Below are 22,733 nucleotides of genomic sequence, written 5' to 3' on the forward strand. Positions count from 1 at the left end.
ACATCTTTGGAAAATTGTATTTTCTAATATATTTGGGAACAGCCTTAGAAAGTGAAGAGAAAGTATTAGAAGGGGAATTATTTATTGATCCCACGGCACTGGTTGTTTGTTTCCCTTAATTCAGTGCCTCAGTAAAGAGCCTATATATTTAATAGGGTATATATCTTCATGGAGATTGAGCTGGGATTTTAGCTTTCTATATTTAGCTACGGGTTCAGTCAGTATAAAATGTGCCAAGAGAGAGAAATGGCGGTTCTGGAGGGCCACCAGCCCCAACCCCCCTCAGTCATGAGGCAAATCGGACCGTTAACAGCCTCGTGGTGTGTGTGATGCCCCTGCCAGTACACATGTGGGAACACGCGGTGAAAGAGTGAATCTCCTTTCCTTTACTCTTCACACGTCACAGGATGATAGCGCAATCTTTTGTTGTACGAAGCAAAATTTCATACAGGGCCACTTATGCTTTTAGTTTTATTTTTATGTGATAAATTGGTATAGAAAAGAATTCAGCCTGGCTGTGACAAGTTCCTTATTTTTAGGATTCTATCCAATTACATTGGGTAAACATCCACTTTTACACTGAATCTCTTCCGAAGTGCAAATCATTGTCTTGATGTTTAACGTTCAATATGCTGAGCATTTATTAGACCCATGCATGTGTTCTTGTTTTGTATTAAATATTCTGTGATGCAATGCAGGAGCTTGACACGTGCAGTACAAGGGCTGGGAACGCTGTTAATTATTATTGGCACACTGGAGAGGTGCACAGCAACTGACTTCATGGTAATTGCAGTGTGGAGGGGTAAATATGTAGGTCAGAAGCTGCTATTTCCTCTGAAGAAACTGGGGTGTTTGTGAGAGAAGGAAGGATTTTACCAGTTCACTGCACGTGAAGCTTTCACTGCATAGAAATTCAGATACTAAGGTGCATAAGGAAGTTATTAGGATACACAGGGTATTTTTTCTCAAAAACTATAAGAATATATTAGAATGACTTTGATGTCATGACCATCATCAAACCTGCCACATTTTGTTTTAGGGTTCAGTGTCCATCAAATTGGAGTCTGAATCCGCACTTGGAGTTTTGAAAACCGTAACTTACCAGTGCTGGAAGTGATGAGTGGTTGATCAGCAGAAAAACTGGCCTTGGTGGCTTCTGGGTCTTAGGCGAAGGCTCATGGTTCACTGCAGGGCTCCCAGCGTGACCCCTGTTAAAGAGGCAGTCATGGCCCTCGCTGGCCGCCCTCCTCTGGGACACATAAAGAACAGTTTGTAGCCTTCGCTTTTCCCATTGTGTGTCAGCACAGTTATAGCCCATCTGTAACGTTAATAGCTGGTCATAAATGTCTCGTGTCAATATCACATAATCTAGTACACGCCGCCCGTGGTGAGAATGGTAAGTTTTTTTGCACCACGTTTGAAATGTAGTTGCGAAAAACCCGTTGCTTCGAGCTGGTGGCTTCGAGCTGGTGGCTTCGAAGCGAAGCGACGTGTTCACAGTTCGAAATGTGAAAGTGGAACTCGCATGACAGAGAGGATATCCAGCACATATTACTCGTGGAAGAGAGGGCAGGAGGTCCAGGAGCGCCAGCAGCTGTTAGAGTTTTGTTGCCGTCATGGGAAGCCTGTGAACTGGTGTTTCCAATGGTGTGGCCGTGTACTGTGTGAACCACAAAGACAGCGTTTCAGTGACAAGCACGTGATGTCTCACTGATTTTCTCTGACATGTTCAGGCTCAGTCTCGTGTTGTGTGTGGACGCGACTGCTTCCCCCCTTTTTCCCACTGATATTCACACTCCACAGCCATTCTTGCTGGTATGTGATGCCCTCTCGGTTTTTCCGCTGCGGCCGCCGCTGCTTAAAGTTCGACCAGCATCTGAGATAAGCAGTTGTTCTTTACAGTAGCTTCAAACCCGGCCTTAAAATGTCATCCAGTTTTAATTAGATTTGAGGTTTACTGAAGAAATAAAAGCTGAGTAACAGAGCAGCTGACGGCGGGTGAGGCAGCATTCAGGGCATGCTCACACTAATAACGATAATGCACTGACTCAGCACTGAAACTATAAAGGCAGTAAGTGTGTGTGTGTGTGTGTGTGTGTGGGGGGGGTACTTGCAGTCTGGTCTGTCAATCACTTGGCAAGCCCTCAGTCCTTTCAGAAACACTTAGATATCACTTTAAGTTGCTTACTGCTAACAAGGCAGGCGTGGCCACCTGGAACAGTCGCGATTGAAATACAGGGCCCGCTTTTTTCCTCCCAGGGCTCGGTTTGAGACAGAATGCTGAGCCTTACTCAGTAGATTAGCTTCTGCATTCAATAGTCATGGCTGGCCGGAAACAAAGGTTCCACATCATGACAAACTATGATTCTTTATTGTGGCTAAAATGTGGTCTCACAGACTCTAGTAATACTTGGCCTTCAATGATATCAATGCTGCTGCATGTGTAAAACATTTCACCATTCGCCTCATCTACATTATTGCCAGTGTTGTCGCTGTGAGGTGAAAGCGATTCTAAGCTTCTATCTTGTTGGTTTTTATTTGAAGCAAAACTAATTTACTACCAAAAATTCAGACCTTTTGGACAAAAACATTTTCACCTTGTAACAGCGATGAAGGTTCCTTCCAGCTTTGTGTAATACAAACACACAAATCACTCCATTGCGGCCCATCGCCGGTCAGATAAGCCCACCTCTGCTCGTCAATCACCATTCCAGCCCATTAACGTCTGCTCTTCTTTCCCCTGCAGGTTATGTGGGTATGCAACTTGTGCCGAAAACAACAAGAAATCCTCACCAAATCGGGGGCGTGGTTCTACGGCTCAGGGCCTGATCAGGTGCGGGGTGTGTTCGAGGGTGGGCCGCAGGGGAAGAAGGCCAAACTCCAGGACCCATCCCTTTACCCCTACCAGGGAGCCTCAGGGGCCTTGACACCAGCATCGGACAGAGGCAGAGCTCACGGTGGGCTCCTGCCCAGGCAGGCGTCCCTCGACAACGGCTCGGGGCTGAGATACTCTGGGCTCAGTGACTCACCCATAGACAGGTCAGTCACCATTTAAGTGCTTCCGCTGTCATGTAAAATCACGCCTAGAATTAAAAGCAGTGTTTCCCAGCAGTCTGTCTGAACCTGGTGCTCTTGAGGCCTATGAAGGGGAGGGAGACACAACACAGCACAGCAAATCTACAAGAGTCATCCACCCACATATCTTGTCTTGTATATATATATATATATATATATATATATATATATATATATATATATATATATATATATATATATATATATATATATATATACATGTATGAAGGCTCTTGCTTTCGGGAGAAACTTAAGGAACTGTTCTCTTTATTTCTTCTCAAAAAAGGTTTCTTTAGCTAGAAAGGCAACAGCAGGCTTAATTATGATGCAGAGCCTTTGTTCCATTCTCATATGCACTAAATACCTCCCCTGAGTCGAAAGCTCTCAGCTGCTGACAGCACTGCGAGTCCTGTATATCCGGTTGCTTGTTTCTAGATACAGCTATCAAGTAAGCCATTAAGTTCAGTGTCCACATGGGGGCACCTTCCACTATTTTCTTCTAAAGGGGGGGTGTTGAGTCAGGATCTGCACTCTATGAAAATCTGAATCTATGGAAGCCAATTTTAGTAAAAATCCTATTGTTAACATGTTAACCGTTTCTTTTGTTTTGGTCTGTGAAGTGAAATGGCTGCAGCCTTAAACAGTAAACAGAGAGATCAAGTCGCAACAAACGTAGTTTACCTCCTCTTTGCTATTTATTCTGTATATATACACATACTATTTTTTGTTGACCTAGCTCATTTGTTCTGTCTCGCTGCTCCCACTGCAACCTTAAAAAAACAACAAACACAAACTGCCTGATGTTTCAGTGGATATATCCAGCGTACAGTACTTTCCCACTAACCAGAAATGAGTGGTTGTTTTAAGTGGATGTACTTTAACAGTGTAATGAAGCCACTGTGACAAATTATAACAAATCAGAAGCCATTTTAATTCCAAAACAGACATATTTTTCTCCCCAGGTCAGATTTTCCTATCTTATAAATCTTCCATCGTTGTGTCTTTGAGTTCTCAGACATTATCTGAAAGAGTCAGCCAGTCAGTCGCTTCCTCTTGATGGCCCTGACACTGGATGTTAATTGGCTGCGCGGCCACAGAGGTTGAGATGGGACTGTAGCAGGGCGTGATTTTCACTCCAGCGTTGCCTGTATCTACGGGGAAACCATAGGAAACTGCATGCGTGAATATTTATGTGATAATGCTGATGATGGATAGCAGCGAGTCCATAAATAGAACTCCCACTGCATAAGCAAACGAACTTGCTTTCATTAATCTTAAAGAACGTTTAAATTAACTCCTGGATGTGTCCTGCTGGAGAAGGGATAGGAAACGCTGACAGTCTATTTATAAAGAGAAATAACTCGGGAAGCCTCCTAATTTATCTTGGTCTCAAAAGTGTCATTTGACTGAATGCACAAACACGTTGGGACAGCTGCAGTGTTGGGTAAGGCTGATAAAACATGGGTGATTATGCTGGGATTAAAATAAGGTGGTGTTATGTCTCAATATTTCGCACTTTTTAACACATTCAGCCTGACAAGGATACATTCAGATCGCACCAGCCCTTTAATATACAGCTCAACATAATGTAGTACAACAGCATAACCATCATTGCTTGGCCTATAGCTGTACCGATCTGGCTCAATCCTACATTGTGGAATCAGATTTTCTGTGTTTTTCCTAATATGACATTTGAAAAAAATGTGCGTTGCTACAGTATACGGGGCTGTTTAGTGTGTGACCAGCATGTTATGGTAACTGACAAGGATGGAAAAAGCTGCAAGCACAGTGTGGTAAAGGTCCACGTGATGCTGCAAGTCATGTAAAGGTTGATGGTGCCTTTGCATATGCTTTAATGCAGTATATGTGTGTGTGTAAGAGAGAGAGAGGAAGAGAGAGAGGGAGAGAGAGAGAGAGAGAGATAGAGAGAGAGTAATCCTCGGGAAACCCTGCTTTTTTTCTCCACAGCACAGACACTCTCTCTTTTAGATGTATTAGGACTGTCTTCCTATATTACTGATGAGGAGCCGATGCTGTGGAGCCAATTGTGGGATATATAAAAAAACGCCTGACGACAGCATCAGCTCTCTCCGCTGTATTGAACTGTGGTCTTTCTGCTGCCGCGCACGTCCCAAAGAGTGCATGAAAGAGAGATATGGCAAAGAGTGCGCACGATTGCATATTACCCCTCCGAATGTGTGCGTCCGTGCGTGCGTCCGCGCGAGTCGATGCTCCTCATAGGCGACGGGAAATATGAGTTGAATGCGAGGGAGCAGCTGATGCGCCGGTATCCGGGATGCTGCCGCCGCTGCCGCCGCCGCCGCCGAGCGCCGCGTAGGATGATTCTCCGCTTCTCCTGTCCTCCGGGCGCTCCTTTGCCTCCTGCCGTACACCGAGAGGAGATTTTTGCTACACCGAAACGAAGAACGGCTCGTTACCGGCACCAGAACTACCTCCCTTTTCTCGCTTCAGGTCTCAAACATTATGACTGAAGGATCCCTCCCGAAATGCGTCTCATTTGAGGACACTTTTTACGAGGAGCGGCAGGAGAAATATGGAACTTGATCGGCGCCTTTTTGCGTTTAATGCGCCCCTGGAGATAATAATAACACAATACTGAGGAGCTATACTGTATGTGCGGAGGGGGGCGTCCGGACAGAGCGCAGGCTTCGGGATGTATTGTTGGTGAAAGGGAAAGGGGTGTTTTACTGAGCATAAGAGAAAGCAGAGGGGGAAAATGCAGTTTGAGACATTGCGTCAGTTCTGTAGCTCGGTTTTATCACATTTCAACGGGGCTTTCACGGCGCCTCAGAACATCTTACAGACGGAGCTGTTCGAGCAGGCGCTAAGCAACATCGGGTGAGTGATTCCTTTGTAAAGAAATGCCCTGAAGGACTTCCCCGCTGGTATGTCAAACGACTATTGGGGGGGTGGGGGGTGGGGTTATTGCGTTTATCGATCGGCCGGCCTGCGTAATAACGGCCAACAGCAGACTAGTACTGTTGCTACTGCAGATATTTCCTGGCTGGATGATGGGGGTCGAACGGTGTGTTCGGCGTGTGCGCGCGCGCGCACGTGTGCTCGGTTCGAACGTCCGCGAGCGGCCCGGGCGGACGGAATGTGCGGCGCGCGTAGCCGGGGTTCGCGTGCGATCGTGCGCGCGTACGCCCCGGCGCACCGCTGCTGCAGCGCGTGCGCTGCGTGCCGCCGCTGGTGTGTGGCGCCTGAGAGAACATGGGCGGTGGGGGAGAGGGGGGAGGAAATGTCGCGATCCAGGGGTGGACACGTTTGAAAACACAGTCGTGTCCACTCTCGCCCACAGGCTTTAACACGCTACGTGATTTAAAAAGGATGCTGATGTTGATCATTCTATCTGTATGGACCATATTAAAGCCCTCTATTCTTCTCTACATTTAGAAATTAAATATTGGTGAAGCACATCATGCTTAGTCTGCTAACTTCCTCACTCCCCCACAAAGAGGCCTGTGTCCATCAGACCCAGGCTTGTAAACAAACACACCGTGGTTCTGTGGAGGCAGGTTGGACAGAACCTGCCTCCTGGTTTAGGAACAGGCATCTCCACACCAGGCGCTGCCGCTCTCCGGGGACTGTGAGTCTTTCCCTCTTGTCCCCCACCCATACTGTCAGAAATAATTTACAGCGTTCCTAGGCTCTATGCCACCTCACATTACATGGCCAGAACGTTCAGCCACTGGAAGGAGTGCCTGGAAACTGTGATCCAGCAATCATCACATCTGGCTGATTAAATTGATCTTATTTTCCATCGCTGCTCCTTTCTCAGCAGCCGTTGAAAGCTGACTTTGGGTGGGAGCTTATGACATCACTGCATGGTCATGATCTATATGCAAAATGACTGTAGCACGTTTGCAGTTGCTTTGTAGATTCTTCATTTAAGTAGTTTGTTTCTGCTGCAGCTTGTGTTACTCTCTGTAAATAGAACAATGTATCTTACAGGTTTGTGCCATGATTCCCAGCCACCCATCTTGGTCATCCAGTAGATCAGCACCCCCCCTCTTTCTCTCTGTTCCCTTCTTGCTCAGACCGGTCCTGCTAATGGGCCTGTATGCTTTTAGATCCAGCTGCCATCTATTATGCATGTGTGCGTCAGCAGAGGTCCTAATGGGGTGTGGAGATCTGTTCTTAGAAGATCTGAATTTTGAATTGGTCTTGAATAGTCGAATAGAGTGGTCACTACATTTAAACTGCCACCATACTATACCCCCCCCCCCCCCCCCCCCCACCACACACACACACACACTCACACACACCCCTCAGCCTCCCTCTCAGTAGCTATTTGTGTCCTTTTTCCTGAAATCATTGAGTGCAAAGTGCGTCTGTTGTCGCACCACAGGAGGCTTGTTATTGGGTTTGTGGTATGTCTTAAAGATAACGCCTACCTTTGTTTTGCATACATGCAATCTGAGCCATTTACATACAACCATTTACTGTGTTTCAGCACAAAGTCTCTTTCATTGTTCTTTTGCAGTCACAGAATATACATATTTGTCTATACGTCTGCATGTTGTAGCTTAAATATGAAGTCCTGCCCCCTTCTAATTCTCCTCTTCAGTGATAGGGTTTCCCTGGTGATAAGATGGAACGTTTAATCGATTGAGAGGATGATGTACTGCATACGTCTTGGGCCGTGGAACAATATTCTTTCTAACAACATGCTATAGGGTGTGATGAAGAGAATGGAGTGTGTAGGTTCTCACATCAAACCCTGCTCATTTCAACCTGGTGACAGAAAACTCCCAGTTTGTCTTGTTAGGCCATGCACAAACATTTAGGTTTGTTTTAATAGTATATGCATTCATTGTTCATCCATAAATAACAAGTGCAAGTGCTGTTTTGAGTGAAGTCATTTTGCTGTAAACAGCTGTAAATAAAAAAAACACAAATACAGTTGTTTGTGCATGCATTTAACATACCATATGAATTCATTATAGCATTTTCTTGATGAATTCAACTATTGTAGTATCTTGTATCAGCCTATATTGAACGGTGGATGTAAGATGGACTCAGAAGAGATATAAAACCAAGAAAATGAAGACAAAAAGTGTCAGCAGGAGCCAAGAACACCCAGGTATCAGTCACCATGGTGACAGAGCTGTAGCTGAGGCAGACCTAGCAGACTGCAGCTTGTGGGACTCTGAACCCCTTGGGTCCCATGTTCTTGTTGATCTGACAGAACTGGGGGAACGAAGATGAAGGGAAGGAGTCGGAGGAGGAGACTGCAAACCTAAAAACAAGCAGAGACAAGGACGGAGGATGGATTCACAGTCAGACCTCCCTTGGTTCTCCAAAATCCTTGGCTCTTGTGTTGAATTGAGGATGTGTCCACCCTTGATGTGTCATTGACCACCCTGTAGTGCACATGGCATGTACTCATTCCCTGATTTAATGTCCCTATGTTGACTGACTGAGTTTCTTCTCTCCCTTTACAAACACCTCAAGGATGCACAGTCAACCAGACTGCTGCGTTTGAGCTACAAGGGGTCAAGGCCTTGCTTTAGGGCGTCTTCTGAGCAGCAGCAGATCATTGCACGCTTTCTGTTCTCATCTCTTAGTTATATGGTTTAGTTATAGGAGTTAAAACGAGGTTTGCGTCTCTCTGCAGTAGTTTTTCCAACATCCCGTCACACCTCGCCCACGCGTAGCCCACCGCCAGCCCATGGTGATGTGCATGGGTGTTTGCGGCAATCAGCAGCTGTAATTAAGCCAGCCCTTTATTGGTTTTGTCCTCGCCAAGGGAGACGTGCACAGGAAGAAGAGAGGCCCTGGTTTATTGCCTGGGTGTCTAGGAGAAGGGTTATTATGATTGCACACTGGAGAGAGAGGAAGAAAAGTGGTGGATATCGAGGAGGAGATAAAGCGGGGAGAGTCGGAGTGATAGCGGTGCGGAGGAAAAAGTGTGTGAGAGACAGCGGTGGACGCCGAATCGATACGCTCGACGTTTTTCTGGTCCCCTCTGCTCTCACCATATCTTAGCATCAGGTGGAGTCAGAGAGGGAAAAAGGAGAACACAGAGACGGAGCCGGTTGCCAGGGCTGTGCAGCGTGGACAGATAAGCATCAGGCTAATGTCCCCGGCCCCAGGCCTGCTGCACCGCTGCTGCCGCTGCCGTCCAGAGAGGAAGGTACGAGCGCCTTTGTCCATGTTTGGTTACTGCCGGTGGCACCCATGATGTCATCCAATAAAATGTACAGTACATGTCCATAGGTCGGACCACCCAGGCTGTTCTTTGCAGTGAAACATGAGGTGGAAGGCAGATAAAGGGTCGCTGGGCAGCGCCTATACTTTTCATGCAGAGCACTGACATCTGGGCTCTTTTCATGCTCACGGAGCGAGACTGATTTCCTCAGAGGCTGAATAAGCATGTGTGCGTGCGCATTTGGACGTGCACACGTCTGACCCTCAACCTTAACATGTCAGTAATGGCCGAGTTGCAGCAGGTTTAGTGTCCTCCCAATAAAACCACGGTTCACTTTGGCTCTAGAGACCACTTAAAACTCTACTTCTTGGCATTCCATTCACGGATGTCTGCCGATTAGTGTAAATGTAAGATTCAGCTCTTTTGCACTGGTGTCCCTGCAATACTGTACATATGGCTGCACTTGTACAGTATGTTCATGTGTTTGATGAACATACTAGGACTTCATCTTTAAAAGCCTTGTCTCTTTGCTCCTCAACATATGTCTGATGTCATCTTTTTTTTTTAAATAGCCAAGTGAGAGAAAGCTAACTGCATACTGAGCATGGATTGCGTTTTACTTTATGCCTTGAAGTGTGATCCCATCGGTGAGTGTCCTAAAGGTGCTTCACAGCATAATCATTCGTGTTTCACATTTGATTTATTGATTTGAAGAGGCTTAAAGTCAAATCTTTAGAAGCTCCAGAGGTGGATTATTTTGGATAAGTACCTACAGTATTATTCAGTGCACTTAACCGAGCTGGACACACCTTTCATACTGTCACTCAGTGAGATGGAACGGAGCAATGTCATAAATTCAGATGCGTCTGACTCCAGTGTCTCACTGTGTTCCTTGTTTAGGCATTCTTTTGTTGCTATTTAAACACAGTTGACCTAATAACATAATATCTGTGTGCATTGTTTCATGAATGGAAGAGAGACTGCTTTACACATAATCCTGTTGCTGTGCCCCAAATCCAAATCTATTTCATGCTCCAATTTATTCAATTACCAAAAATACCCTTGAAGAAGCCGTGTGATAAAGCAATAATGAAAAAGCCTAATCGTAACATCTGTGTCTATCCAGTCCATTGCTATCATCTCCCGTCTCATCCCCAGCCCGCGATCAAATCCTCTTTTGCACCACTGATGGCATTTCACAAGCTCAATGAGATTAATTATTTTCATATTTTGCAAACATTGCACCGTGTGTGCAGCCCCCCCACCTCCCCCCTTATCCCCACTTGTGCACAATTAACTCAGTTCATTTGTGTTGCAAATGAGCCGGCCCCGGCGGTGCTCGGCGGCCTCGCCGGACTCCTCGCGCCACGCAGCGAGGAGAAGAACCCAGCCGAGGAGTGATCAAAAGCCTCCTTCTGCAGCTGGCAGATGCTGAGTAAACAGAGGAGGAAGAACTCCAATACCTGCCTCCTCCTGCGTCTGCTTCTTGCCTCCATTATTTTTGGAGTCTTCTGGCTGGCATTAATGAAGCCCCATGTAATATTCATTTAATTCCTAGTGTTTACCAGTTATTAGGTTTGAGATAGTAGCTGATCTGATCTCCAGGGGTGGTTCGAGAGGAAAGAAGCTGACTTTTTTTCTTTTTCTCTTCACCTATTTGGCCTTCTTGCATTTATTCGTATGTCTTTCGTGATCCTGATAGAAGGTTATATGTGGATCTCTCCTTACTTCACTGACAAAAAAAACACCCTATTTGCACATACAAGTTGATAGTACACAATACTGGTTGTTAAAGCAGTTTAGGCGTGACCATTGGTTCATTAATTGAGACACTAGTTTGTTAATCCAGGAATAAGGATGAGCCCATGACAGGAAGTGGAAAAACTAAAATTGTTTTTTTAATTATAGTTTTAATATAGTTTACTGTATTTTTAACATATATGTATGAACAGTAAGTTTAATATTCAATACATTAAAACACTGTTAACCTAAAGGCGTCAGTATTAAATGTCATATTTGTATCTGTTTCCGTGGTGGCTTCCCCAAACTTTTCAGCCCTTGTTTTATTTAGTTGCAAAATACTTCTATTTTGATCTTGAAATGTGAGTTTAAATGCGTGCGGTGACAAGAGAAGTGTTTTATGAGAGAGCTTTGAAGGCACCGTCTCCACATTATGCGCCGCTTCCCGTCTGCCTGGAAGCCAGCCTTCCAGCAGCCGATCTGTCGGAGTTCAACTTAAGGGAGACTGAGAAGATGCGGGAGCTGAGAAATGAGAAAAATGCCTTAAAACAAAGAACATTTTCAGGAAGTAACTAACTGGAAAATATATCAACATGTTTTATTTTTACCAAGTGTAATCTGCTAATCTATTCAGGTTTTTTAGTTTACACTTTGAAACTTTGAAACTTCAGACATAACTCAAGAAAGGTGATGCTAGTTGATCACAAATTCATTTAGCATGATAGGCAAAGGCTGCAGTGACTCCAGTTCCTGAACTACAGTACTTTACTAAAGAGTGCAATTTGGCAAATGGTCACAGCCACCTCACTAAAGATGCGGCGAGTTTAGATTTTACCATAATAATCTGTTCATATATTAATATACATAATAAACATATATTTATTTTTATATGTCACAACGTAGCAACGTAACTAAAGTATATCCACTGTGGCTTTATGATTGACAGCGGGGGCTTTGCTTAGTCTATGTAGAAGCCCAGCAAGGATACGAGCTGGGGATCCTAAATGGATTATGTGATTTCTCCTTCAGGTCGTGTCCTAAATAAACCTACTGTGTGTCCAAAACCCAGCAAATGTTTAATGAATGTATGAATGAATGAACACGGTTCCTCCAGACCAGCTCCCTAAGCTACTGTATGTGAAGGGCTTGACCTCAAAGCATTCCTTAGCTCAGTACAACTGGACTGCGCAGACGTGGACAGGGAGAAGCATGGAAAGCGAGTGTCACCCTTGAACCCATCATGAAGCTCTATTTAAACTGGACTACAGCACCATTTGTCAGCCACGACTGGACAACAACCACAGAAACATTGCTCACCTGCAAAGTGACCGTATTCCTCTCCATCCTGTTGAATGGATCTCCTTGTTCCCACGGCTTGCCTGCCCCTGTGTGCACATGCCCCCAGCCCTCCTTACTCTTATCGCACATTTACCAGAGAGAGGCCTGTCTCTCTGCAGCGTCATGTCATGCTGCAGCAGCCTCTTGATGATAATAGTTTGGAATTTGGGATGTGTGTCCTTAAATGTCTGTCTGTTAGTTTCCCAAGAAGGTTGTCGGTCTGCCCTGCCCCTGGAGATGGTATTTTTGGCAGCGAGGATTATTAAAGCATCCTCTGACTCACCCTTCAGCGGTTTTCATTACGTCCACGCTTCCCGTGAAGGCAAACAGCCGCTGCTTTTAATTTCAAATGTTACTTGCTCATGTGAATGGAAAATGCAGACTTGGCAGAAAACAAAATGCATGCGTGTACGTGTGCAATTGCTTTTGTGTCAGAGGCAGCCGGGCCGTTCTCTGGGCTCCTCAGCCTCCTGTGAGGCCTTTAGTGAAGAGATGTACGCGAGAATTTGAGCGCGTGCAGTGGAATTTGCTGGGCTGTGAATAGTTTGACTTTTCCCCCCCACACAGAGACTTTTATGAAACTGAACAGTGACTGACAAGCTCAGTTCAGACTTCAAGGATATTCTCTCATGTTGAGCTGTGAAGATTGCAGACTGTCGAAAATTGCGTGCTCTTGTTTCATTTTGCTGACTGTTGCAAAGGTAAACAAAGAGCTGCTGTTCTTGACTGTAGTGGAGACTTTAGGGCATGGGTGAGGGTTGACTGTGACAGCACAGACTAGAGGTCCCAACCACATCTCTGGTTATGTTCACAGAAATATTGTTATTATTAACATGTTCTATGTTATGTCCCTGTAGGTAGTAGTATGAAAATGAGTGGATGTCTATGTTGGGCTGGGGTGGACCCCACCTCTCTGGTATAGGCTCCAGCATAACCAAGCATTTCTAAAGATGCTTGACTGACTTGTGCTTTTCCAACCTGTTTAAAATGTCTGCTGTGGAGAGAAACCAACGTGGGGCTGACTTTCCTCTGCCAGCTGTCATCACAGAGGATCTCATGTGGTTTCTTCAGAAGGGGGGGGCGGCTCAGATGACTGTGTCTTTCATGTGGTGATGTAGCAAGGTCTGGTCACAGTTGAGTGCCGTTCATGTGTAATGTCATATAGGTTCAAACACATCATAAAACCCTTAATTAGCCGCCGGCGCTGTGACGGTGTTGATTGCTTGCAGGCCCTTTACAGCATGCCATCACCCGCTCCTGTATATTAAAGGCCGCTGCTTCCTTATCGTGTCCACTCGTTCCACTCAGTGGTCAGCCATCAATTGAGTCTTTGTAATGAATGTTATACTGCTAATAACTGCTTGGATCGTGCAGTGGTACTGTAGATGGGGAGCAGTGCATTGTGGGATTGTGACCAGAAGGCAGCGTACAGCACAGCACATGCCAACACTACCAGACGCTTCTGGTCTTTTCAACTCAACTTGAAGGTGTGAGGCGTAATTACAGACAGCGAACTGGGTTAAACTGGGTTGGAGCTGTTTCTGTGCTCATTAAATACCAGCTATGGGTTTTTTGTACATTTTAGGTCTTCACCATATAAAATAAATACTCATCCCCTGCTCCTCCAGCGTCTTCCTGTGGGCAGGGATGAAGCCGGCAGTATAAGCGTCGTCGTAGCTAATCTTAATGGCACATTCTGTTGGGATGTGGCCTACATAGAGCACCAGTGGTGCCTGTTCTTTAGACCTAACAGGAGATGTGTTAACCGTGCAGCGTACAAACATAGCATCAGCGCTGGTGGAGGCTGGTGGGTCTGCAGACAGGAGCCAATTAGCCAACAGGTCTAAGCTATGGCTGCCATTTGGTGCGGTATTGTCATATATTAGACTGTGTATATGCGTGTTATTTTTTGCTCAACTTCGTGAAGTTGCTATGCTATTTTCTTCCCTCTTAGAAGCCAAACTGTTTGTGCTGGATTGCAGCCGGCTGATTCAGTCGTGTGAGTGACGCTGCCTCTGTAAATGGACTGTTACGGGCTCAGCCTCATCTCTCCCCCTCCGATTGCTCTCAGTTGAGACGTGCGCATTCAGCTTGTTTCCCTACTGTTCCCGCTTCTCTCCTCGTTGCCTCATTTCAATAGGGACCGTTCCAGGATGTTCTGTGGCCATTAGCGGGCCAGATTCTCCGTAAGAGAGCCTCCGCAACACGCCGCTACTCATTTGTTCTCATCTGACTTCTCTCCATTATCCGTAATGTAGAGGTGGCACAATCCCCATGGGGCATCGCTGCATTTTCACCTTGATTGCTTTTGGCTTTTTTATTTAACCTGTTTCTTTAACAGTGGCAGCAGCAGAGGCAGAGCTGGAGTCACACGCTTAGTCCGAGCCGCGCTTCAGCTGTGTGTAGATCACCCACAGCCCTCGGGAAATACTACAAGGACGTTTTTTATACCGGAGGCGAGAGCACCTGAACTAAACACGGGCCCGGCTGCAGGCTGCGATCCTACGCGATAGTTTTGTATTGGGCTGGACAGCGTTTGTGGTCGTTCCATGTACAGAGGCTCATGTGTTCACGTGGAGTATGTTGGCAGAGATTTGAATCGCGCTGCATCTCAGGCTCATTACAAACAGTAAGACTGGTCTTTGAATTATTTATTTTATTTGAAATACATGTGTGTTGTATTTCCTGTAGTCGTACACCTGCATATACAGTAGATTGGGTATTTGTGCGTAGTTAATTCCAATACTGTGCTGCGCTTTATACTTCAGGATTATTGTTGTGGCCGAATTAGACAGCGACAGATTCATCATGGGACATTTGCTTTTTAATGCATCACAAATAAGTTAAAGCCAGATCGAGAGTGAATGTGTGTCGATGCACACACACACATCAAGGTGCCTACACGTGCAGCTAAGCACACGAAACAGGCAGCCTCCGTGAAGGGTTCATCACTCACTGAAAGCTTCCTCATCGACTTTCAATTATTGATCTTTGTGCTTGTGGCATTTGTTTGATTTTAAATGGAGCATCGGTGTAACCCCCAGGGTGCCCGTGGAACCAAACGTCCACTTGGTTTAACCCTCGAACTGTTGAGTTCTTGCAGAAACTACATTTTTCTTTGTTCTGCTAATAAACCACGTAATATTTTGGTCGTCACTGAAACTCAGAAGAGGTGCAGCCTGAATGAGTGAGGCTGAATTAGAGACTTTTGCTGTGTGCTCCTTTTTTTGTCCTGTCCAGCAGCTTAGGATGCAGCACGAACTAGGATCACTGCCTTATTGACAGTTTGACTTAGAATATGTATGTGAGGTGTAATACATTGATCTTTATTGATGGCCAGTGTTTATTTATTATTTAATGTGCTCCATTATAAATACTGTACCTGTAACGTCTGCCTCAGGATTAGAAAGGTTCAGAAGAGGGAACATGAAGAAAAGGGAGGACAGAGAGATAATGTAGCATGCAGCACCACCACATTATCAAGACAGCAACACTGTCCACTAAAAAGTCGATACATGCATCGGTGCATGTGCATGAACATGCCAAGTGCCAAAGCTGCACTTTAATTAGCTGCTCAAAGCTACAGAGAATTTACAGCAACTCGTTGCATAAGCAAACTGCAGCTGTAATGTACTGTTTAAGTGGATTAACAGTACTTGAGAGCAGCTCTTGGTGCTCACACTACACAGCCCCACGATCACCAGCCTGGTCTTCAGATGTTCTGTGCAAGGGGGTTTGGACGTTTCCTTTTTTTTATTATCATAAACCCACGTCTAATGTTAATAATTTGTGACCACAGAGGCTTCCTGGTTGATCTCAGGCCTTTCATCATCCAGCCGAGTATATACACACACACACACACACACACACACACACACACACACACACACACACACACACACACACACACATGGATGGAGAGAATGGCACAGTTAGACAACCTAGTTCATTTGCAGCCGGGGAACCGGGCTGTAGCTCATCAGATCCCGTCGGTACTGTAGGTCAGAGCCCATCTGATGAGGCAGAGAGGGACAGTCTCACCACAGACAGGCCCGCTTCTCATTACAACACGGTGTATCGGAGACTTTCACCAATTGGTTTTGTGTCGCGTTGGTAAAAATAACAGCACATAAAGGTTTTATCGTGGCAAGCATGTCGGGTCATTTCTAATCTTTTGGGGTCACACTTTTTAATCTTTCGGGCCATAGTGTAATCCCTTGATTTTTGTGAGCCGTGGATTTGATACAGCTTGCGGCATAGAGTCTACTTTAAAATGATGATTATAATATTGGAAATACCTCTGGAGTCTAACACAGTTGCACTGTGTTAGGCTATGCCGGCAGCAAATACACAGTAGATACGCATTGTTAGAACATTTCTTTTCTTTGGATTTGGATGATTTAATTAATTTTCTTTGGTCAAGTATCAGAAAGCCATTCGACCTAAAGGAAGAACATTTGGACCACAGCTATTTAATATTTTAGTAATAATCATTAATCATTAATTATGTCAATCAGGCATTCTGATGCAATATCATTTGAGGACAGAAAATTATATTAGTTAGTACATTGTTTTTTATTTTTCTCCTAAAATGCCCCATTGTTGCTTAATACGTTTGCTATGCCTGACACACCCCTTGTGTCTTGGCTGCTGCGGGTCAACTCCATTCTTTATTATTGTTCTATAAATATATGGTTTAAAGTTTGGGGAAAAGCATTTGTTTCAAGGATATAATACTATATAATAATGTAGTGCTAAAATGTCATCCTTCCAGAATAAGTCTGTATTGTCGTTGCCGTCCTTGTTTTGTAACTGAATACGGTCTTGTGGGTCGTGCTCTGTCAGAGCGGAGGTTTTCCATAGTCGGTTCAGAAAGTGACAGCAGCAGTTCTGAAGGCTTGTGTCCCCACACTGCAGCATGCAGACAGTGAACATGTCCCTCTGCTTAGGTTAACTAGCTGCTGGTCAGGCCTGACAGGCATCGCACAATGCACCATGCACACCAGCTGTAAGTTTGGCTGCAGGACACAGAGAACTGGCGTCTTTCCTGCTTCGCTTCTTTACGCTTGCTCTCATCCACACACGCGTACGTGGTCAGCGTTCCTCCCCTTTGTGTGTGTGCGTGTTATATTTTCCACCATCCTCTTCCTCCATTTGTGTCACTGAGGATTTAATGCACATCCAAGACCAACAGTAGTGTCTTGACAGTGCTGTGGGGAGCTCAGAGGCATCCGCAGAGAGGCCATTACAGTAGCAGTTGCAACTGGAGCAATGGGGGGAATGATGCACGGTGTAAATTTAGTGCTGCGCCACCGCTCCGTTGTACTTACAGAAGGCTGGTTAAGCGCTGACAGCGTTAGCGTCGCCGTGCAGATGCTGATGCAGTGCGCTGTTAGCCCGAATGCTAAGCTGCAACAAACATTGCTCTGTTTAGACAGGAAGGACGCGCTCGGCTAAACGGGAGGGAGAGGAGTGAAATGCGATACTTGTGTGAAGACGTGCTAGGCCCCATCAAAGCACAGTTTGTTAATGCTTGTTGTAGTTGCTATATGCATGTTATGTGAGTGCGTCTGGGGTGTAGGTTTTCAAGACTACGTCCCAGAGGGGATTCAGCCTGAAGCCCAGACAAGACAGCAAGACTGAAATGAAGCATTTCCCAGCAGTTGGGATGTTAGAGTAATGATGATGAATTCCCACTAATAGCTTTAATATGAAATAAAATCTATAGCGTGATGCAAACTGTGTAGTTTAATCCATTATCTGCTGTTTAGGGTCATCGACGTGATGGATACGCTTCTTCACACTTGTTACAAACATTGAGTTAGAGCAATTATTCTTCTTTAAGCCATCTTCCATCCTCTTCAAACTCATGCTGATGCTGGAGTTCACCCTAGTAAAGCCAGTGACCATGATTCAAACAGTGAAGCAGAAATAACTAAATGCTGAATAATTAAATAAACCATTATAAATTCTGTATTTGCAAGAATGTTTCTGCTTCTGCTTCTTTCAACTGTTGTTGTTACTGTACGTACCGTACTCAGTTCAGTGACTAAAATTCCACACAAGCATCATGTTTCAGTGCTGATAATGTTATCCATTATGCCCTAGACTAACCCAAATGCCCTGTGAATCAGTAGGCAAGGATTGGACCTCTACCTTTGCCCCTTCGTGGGCAGCAGTGATTTATAAATCTCTTTGAAATGCATTGATTGTGTCGTCGTCACGTACGAAATGAAGGAGATGCTTCACAGAGCTTTTTCCTCAAAATGTCATAATTAATTTCTGTGAAAAGTGGGAGAAATGTAGGAGAAAAGTAGTTCATGAATAATTGAATTTGGACAAAGGAAAAAGCGTGTTAACGCACAGTTAGCCTCCACAAGGCTTTTCATCCACTTCCTGGCTGTTTCTGTTCTGACAGTCAGACAGTGATAAAGATTGACAGCAGCTCAGCCTTTTAACATAATTCCCAATCTAACGGTGCGATATTTGACTTCTCTTCAGTTTTATCTGCTTTATTGTGACCGGAATTCATGATTTTAGACAATGAAACAAAGGCTCCGACACAAGTTATAAATTCTGATTTGATGCAAAATCTGGGTGCGTGTTTTAAACAGAAAAAATAGGAGTAGGAATACAAATGTGTCTTGTGTCATATTGATGATTTGCAGTTATTATTCTTGAACTATGGTGCTATTTACATATGCTTTCTTTAAAATCCAGAGTTTAAGTGCATGCAAAATGTGCTGAAAGAGAAGCATCAGTCACCCATGTTATAAGCAGCATAGTCTTTTAAGGTGGGAGAAAGGCATCAGAAGTGCTGCATCTCCTGTTTAGCCTCATTTCTCAGGCTTCAGGCTTTGATCAGGTTGAGACAGGGTATGATGCTTATGCAGCAGGGCAAAGCAAGCTGAAGCTACAGCGAAGCACTAGCCTAAGCACAGTAATGACTAATTTGTTGGTTTGTTAAACGTGAACTAACCAAGTTCCTCTGACCGACAGGAAACGAAGCCCATCAGCATCCAGGGATCCAAACCAAAAATACGACCAAAGGGAGGGGGGTGACCACTCGCAGTATGCCCCGACAGACGGCGGCATGCCCAGATCGCCGTCCGACCATGGGGATGGGGACCCTCGACGGGCTCCACGGGGCTCACACATGTACCCAGATGTGGATTCAGCACGAATGGGCTACCGGCGGGGCCCTGGACGCTGGCACTCCCAGGAATACCCACTGGACCAAGAGCTAGACGGACCACCCAGTGACTATGACCTCCAGCGGCAGCGCCAGGAGGAGTTCCAGGCGCGGTATCGCAGCGACCCTAACCTGGCACGCTATCCGGTCAAGCCTCAGCCCTATGAGGAGCAGATGAGGATGCATGCCGAGGTGGGCCGCCTGAGGCACGAGCGCCGCCACAGCGATGTCTCGCTGGCCTACACGGAGCAGGACGACCCTGGTCCCATCCGCTTGTCCCGACAGCATCTCACCGAGCGCCGGCCGCCCATGGTGGGACAGCGCTCCTACTCTGTTGATCGCTCTTCCCCTGGACCTATGGGTCCTGGCCTTGGAGGCCACAGAACCTCAAATCATAGCCCCCCGACGCCCCACCGCAGCCCAGTGCTGGGTGACCGGTCTGGGGACCTGCGGCGGGGGGACCTGGGAGTGGGAGGGGATCCCATGAGGAGGCAGCAACACCACCTGGACCCAAGTTCGGCCGTTCGTAAGACCAAGAGGGAGAAGATGGAGAGCATGCTGAGGAACGACTCTCTCAGCTCAGACCAGTCGGAGTCGGTGCGCCCGCCGCCACCGAAGCCCCACAAAACCAAAAAGGGTGGGAAGATGCGGCAGGTGTCTCTGAGCAGCTCGGAGGAGGAGCTGGCAACCACGCCGGAGTACACCAGCTGTGAGGATGTGGAGATAGAGAGTGAGTCAGTCAGTGAGAAAGGTAGGAGCCACACGCACCTCCAGACTGTCTTCCTGCTATGTGCACTGTATGGACAGCGTTAAAACATTATCTTTATAGTATTGCAACTTATTATGCTTATTTACATTATTCATATTTCTGGCACAGTAGTGTTAGGATGACTGTTTGTTTTAATTCAGATTTAATTGTTGTTGCTGTGTCATGTTGATATTGATTTTCAATGAAGCTGTTGACTCAGATCCCTTTATATTCCTCAGTCCAAAGTCTATCAGTGTTTTGTATGTCTGTATTTGTGTTTTTGTATATAGGGCTCATTATTTTCGACAAAATACAACACAGTTCATTGTTCAGTTTTAAAAGACATTGAAAGACGGGAAAACAGAAGCGTACAGTAATTTTGCCTTAAGTTGTTTTGCTTCACTTATGGAAACGTTAAAAAAAAGCGTAGAAATCTGAAAACAATGGTCCTTATATACATGCAAACTGCTGTTGTGTTCTATGTTTATGATCTGTGGGTTTGCAGCTCCGGTGCCTCTCGGGAGGAGAATTGTGCCAGATACTGTATGTTTCAGTGTGGATGCGTGGCCGTGCTGTGTGGCTGTAAATGGAAATGAATGGAATGTTACAGTTCTCCAGGTCCTGTCGTTTTGCTGTTTGCTGTCTTATTGTAACCCACTCAGCTGGTTCACGTGATCTGTCAGTTCTGATGCGTCCTGTTACATAATGGGCGGATGGGGATGCAGGGAGATGCTAGGGGTGTGACACAGCTTCCAGCTTACTGCAATTTGGATAACTCAAGTGATGCTTATTTACGTACTGTATGTACAAGGTGTTGGTTCTGTGTGACATTTATTTTTTCAAATAAAAATGAGTTTCCTGACTGTGTAGTGGGAGTCACACCTCTAGTTTATTATGGTGGTATTTAAGTTTCCTCATTTGCTTGTGTCAGTAGCACAAGGCCTCTTCCCCGCCACATGCTTCAAATGTTCAATCTAGAGGAGAACAGAGGAATTCATTTAGTCGACTGTTATGTAACGGCTCCGCTCAGTGAGGGAAACTGCCCGGCACTGGAGCTGCATTATTGATGTGGGAGTTTCCAGGTTTCCAGGTGGCCATGAAAGAGAAAAAGGGAAATCAGAATTTCAGCTAAATAAGTGAACGTGCTAGTTTCGCACCCGAGCTACAGAACACCCTTGGACAGCTGGTCACGTCCAGCTATTTTTGGGCTTTGTTTACTGTTGGCGTATTTGAAAGCTCTATAAATTCGTGGCACAATTAAGCTGCTGTGATGAGCTCCGTATCGGTTCTATTCCTCCGTAACGTATTGTATATCGAAAGGTTTCGATCGGCTACTGCAGGAAATGTTAACGCTCAGTGAGAAAAGCAGGAGAAGCTACGCAAGGAACCAGAGTTGTAGTTGCACGTGAGGCTGAGAGGCAGAAACGAGGGCAGAAAGCACCTTTTGGCCGCACGCGGTCCATCCTGCCGTCTGTGCACTGGGCCTGACCGGGCCGGGAGATTGGTGTGTAACAGCATGCCCAGCACAGTGCACGTGATGCTTTTGAATGGCCCGCAGCCTGCAGTTGCTGCCGAGGAAGGAGAGGGGCTTGATGGCACAAGAGGGACGGTGAGCCCAGGGAGGACGGAGACTGAGGAGAAGAGGCTCTGCCAGCTGTAATGGGCCTGTCTCGTGCCGGTGCACATTGGAGACTGATTTATCACAATGGTCTCTCCCTATGTTTTCCTCTTTATTGATTCTTCTGATATGCAGTCCCACAATAGTGCCGAACAGACAGAAAAGGAAAGGCGGGCTAACTACAGCAGAAAGGTGCACATTGTGTCCTGACGGCCTTTCTCACATCCTCATTAACGCCTTTTAGGACGGATGATTCATTCAGCTGCATTTGTGCTCTGCTCTCAGAAAAATGTAATTTCATCTTTTATACCTTTTTATATCTTTTAAGCGGCGTCGCTGCTTCTGGATCCCATGTTCAGCCGTGACACTACAGTACATCACCTTCCTCGCACGGCGGCCATGTTTAAACACACGCGCGGATTCACCCCCTGCCTTTTTCCTGTTCTCACCCCTTGAAATGTAGTAAAAACAGCATCAATAATTAATGATCCAATTAATAGTTTACACTGGTTTTTATTAAGCTGTCAAAGTGATGGAGAGGCTGCTGGTGGTGAACTCCGCTGCCGCCTGCACTCCTCCTTTTGCCCTGAATCAGCACTTTGTGGGGCGAAACAGCAGGGGCTGGGCGCAGACTGCTGATGCTCCAAATTTATGGCCATGATGAGTTTCCTGCTTCCTGAGAAAAAAAAAACACACACCCAGCGCCTTCCTGGGGATCAGTGCCCAATTGTGATCTGCCACTGTTAATAAAGCTTTGGGGAAAGAAGTGAAAAGAGATGCGCGCTGGCGCCTAGTTACAAGTTCTTTGTCAGACTTTGATGGTGAGCAGTTGAGGAGGATGCTGGAG

The 22,733-nt window shown here is 45.8% G+C and overlaps 1 protein-coding gene across 23 annotated transcripts in view; it reads left to right on the plus strand.

Annotated features, from left to right (window-relative positions):
- rims2a (regulating synaptic membrane exocytosis 2a) overlaps positions 1-22,733 on the plus strand; it is an 88,800-nt gene that overhangs the window by 22,301 nt on the left and 43,766 nt on the right. For 22 of the 23 annotated variants that reach the window (XM_055502992.1, XM_055502975.1, XM_055502976.1 and 19 more), the window contains 2 exons: positions 2,747-3,039; positions 19,328-20,271. In XM_055502992.1, the coding sequence (XP_055358967.1) occupies positions 2,747-3,039; positions 19,328-20,271 (1,237 nt within the window). Of the gene's footprint in view, positions 1-2,746; positions 3,040-5,092; positions 5,935-19,327; positions 20,272-22,733 lie in introns of those variants that run through there. The other variant, XM_029130430.3, reaches the window with a different exon arrangement.

This window comes from Betta splendens, chromosome 16, assembly GCF_900634795.4.
Source record: "Betta splendens chromosome 16, fBetSpl5.4, whole genome shotgun sequence".
Taxonomy (NCBI): domain Eukaryota; kingdom Metazoa; phylum Chordata; class Actinopteri; order Anabantiformes; family Osphronemidae; genus Betta; species Betta splendens.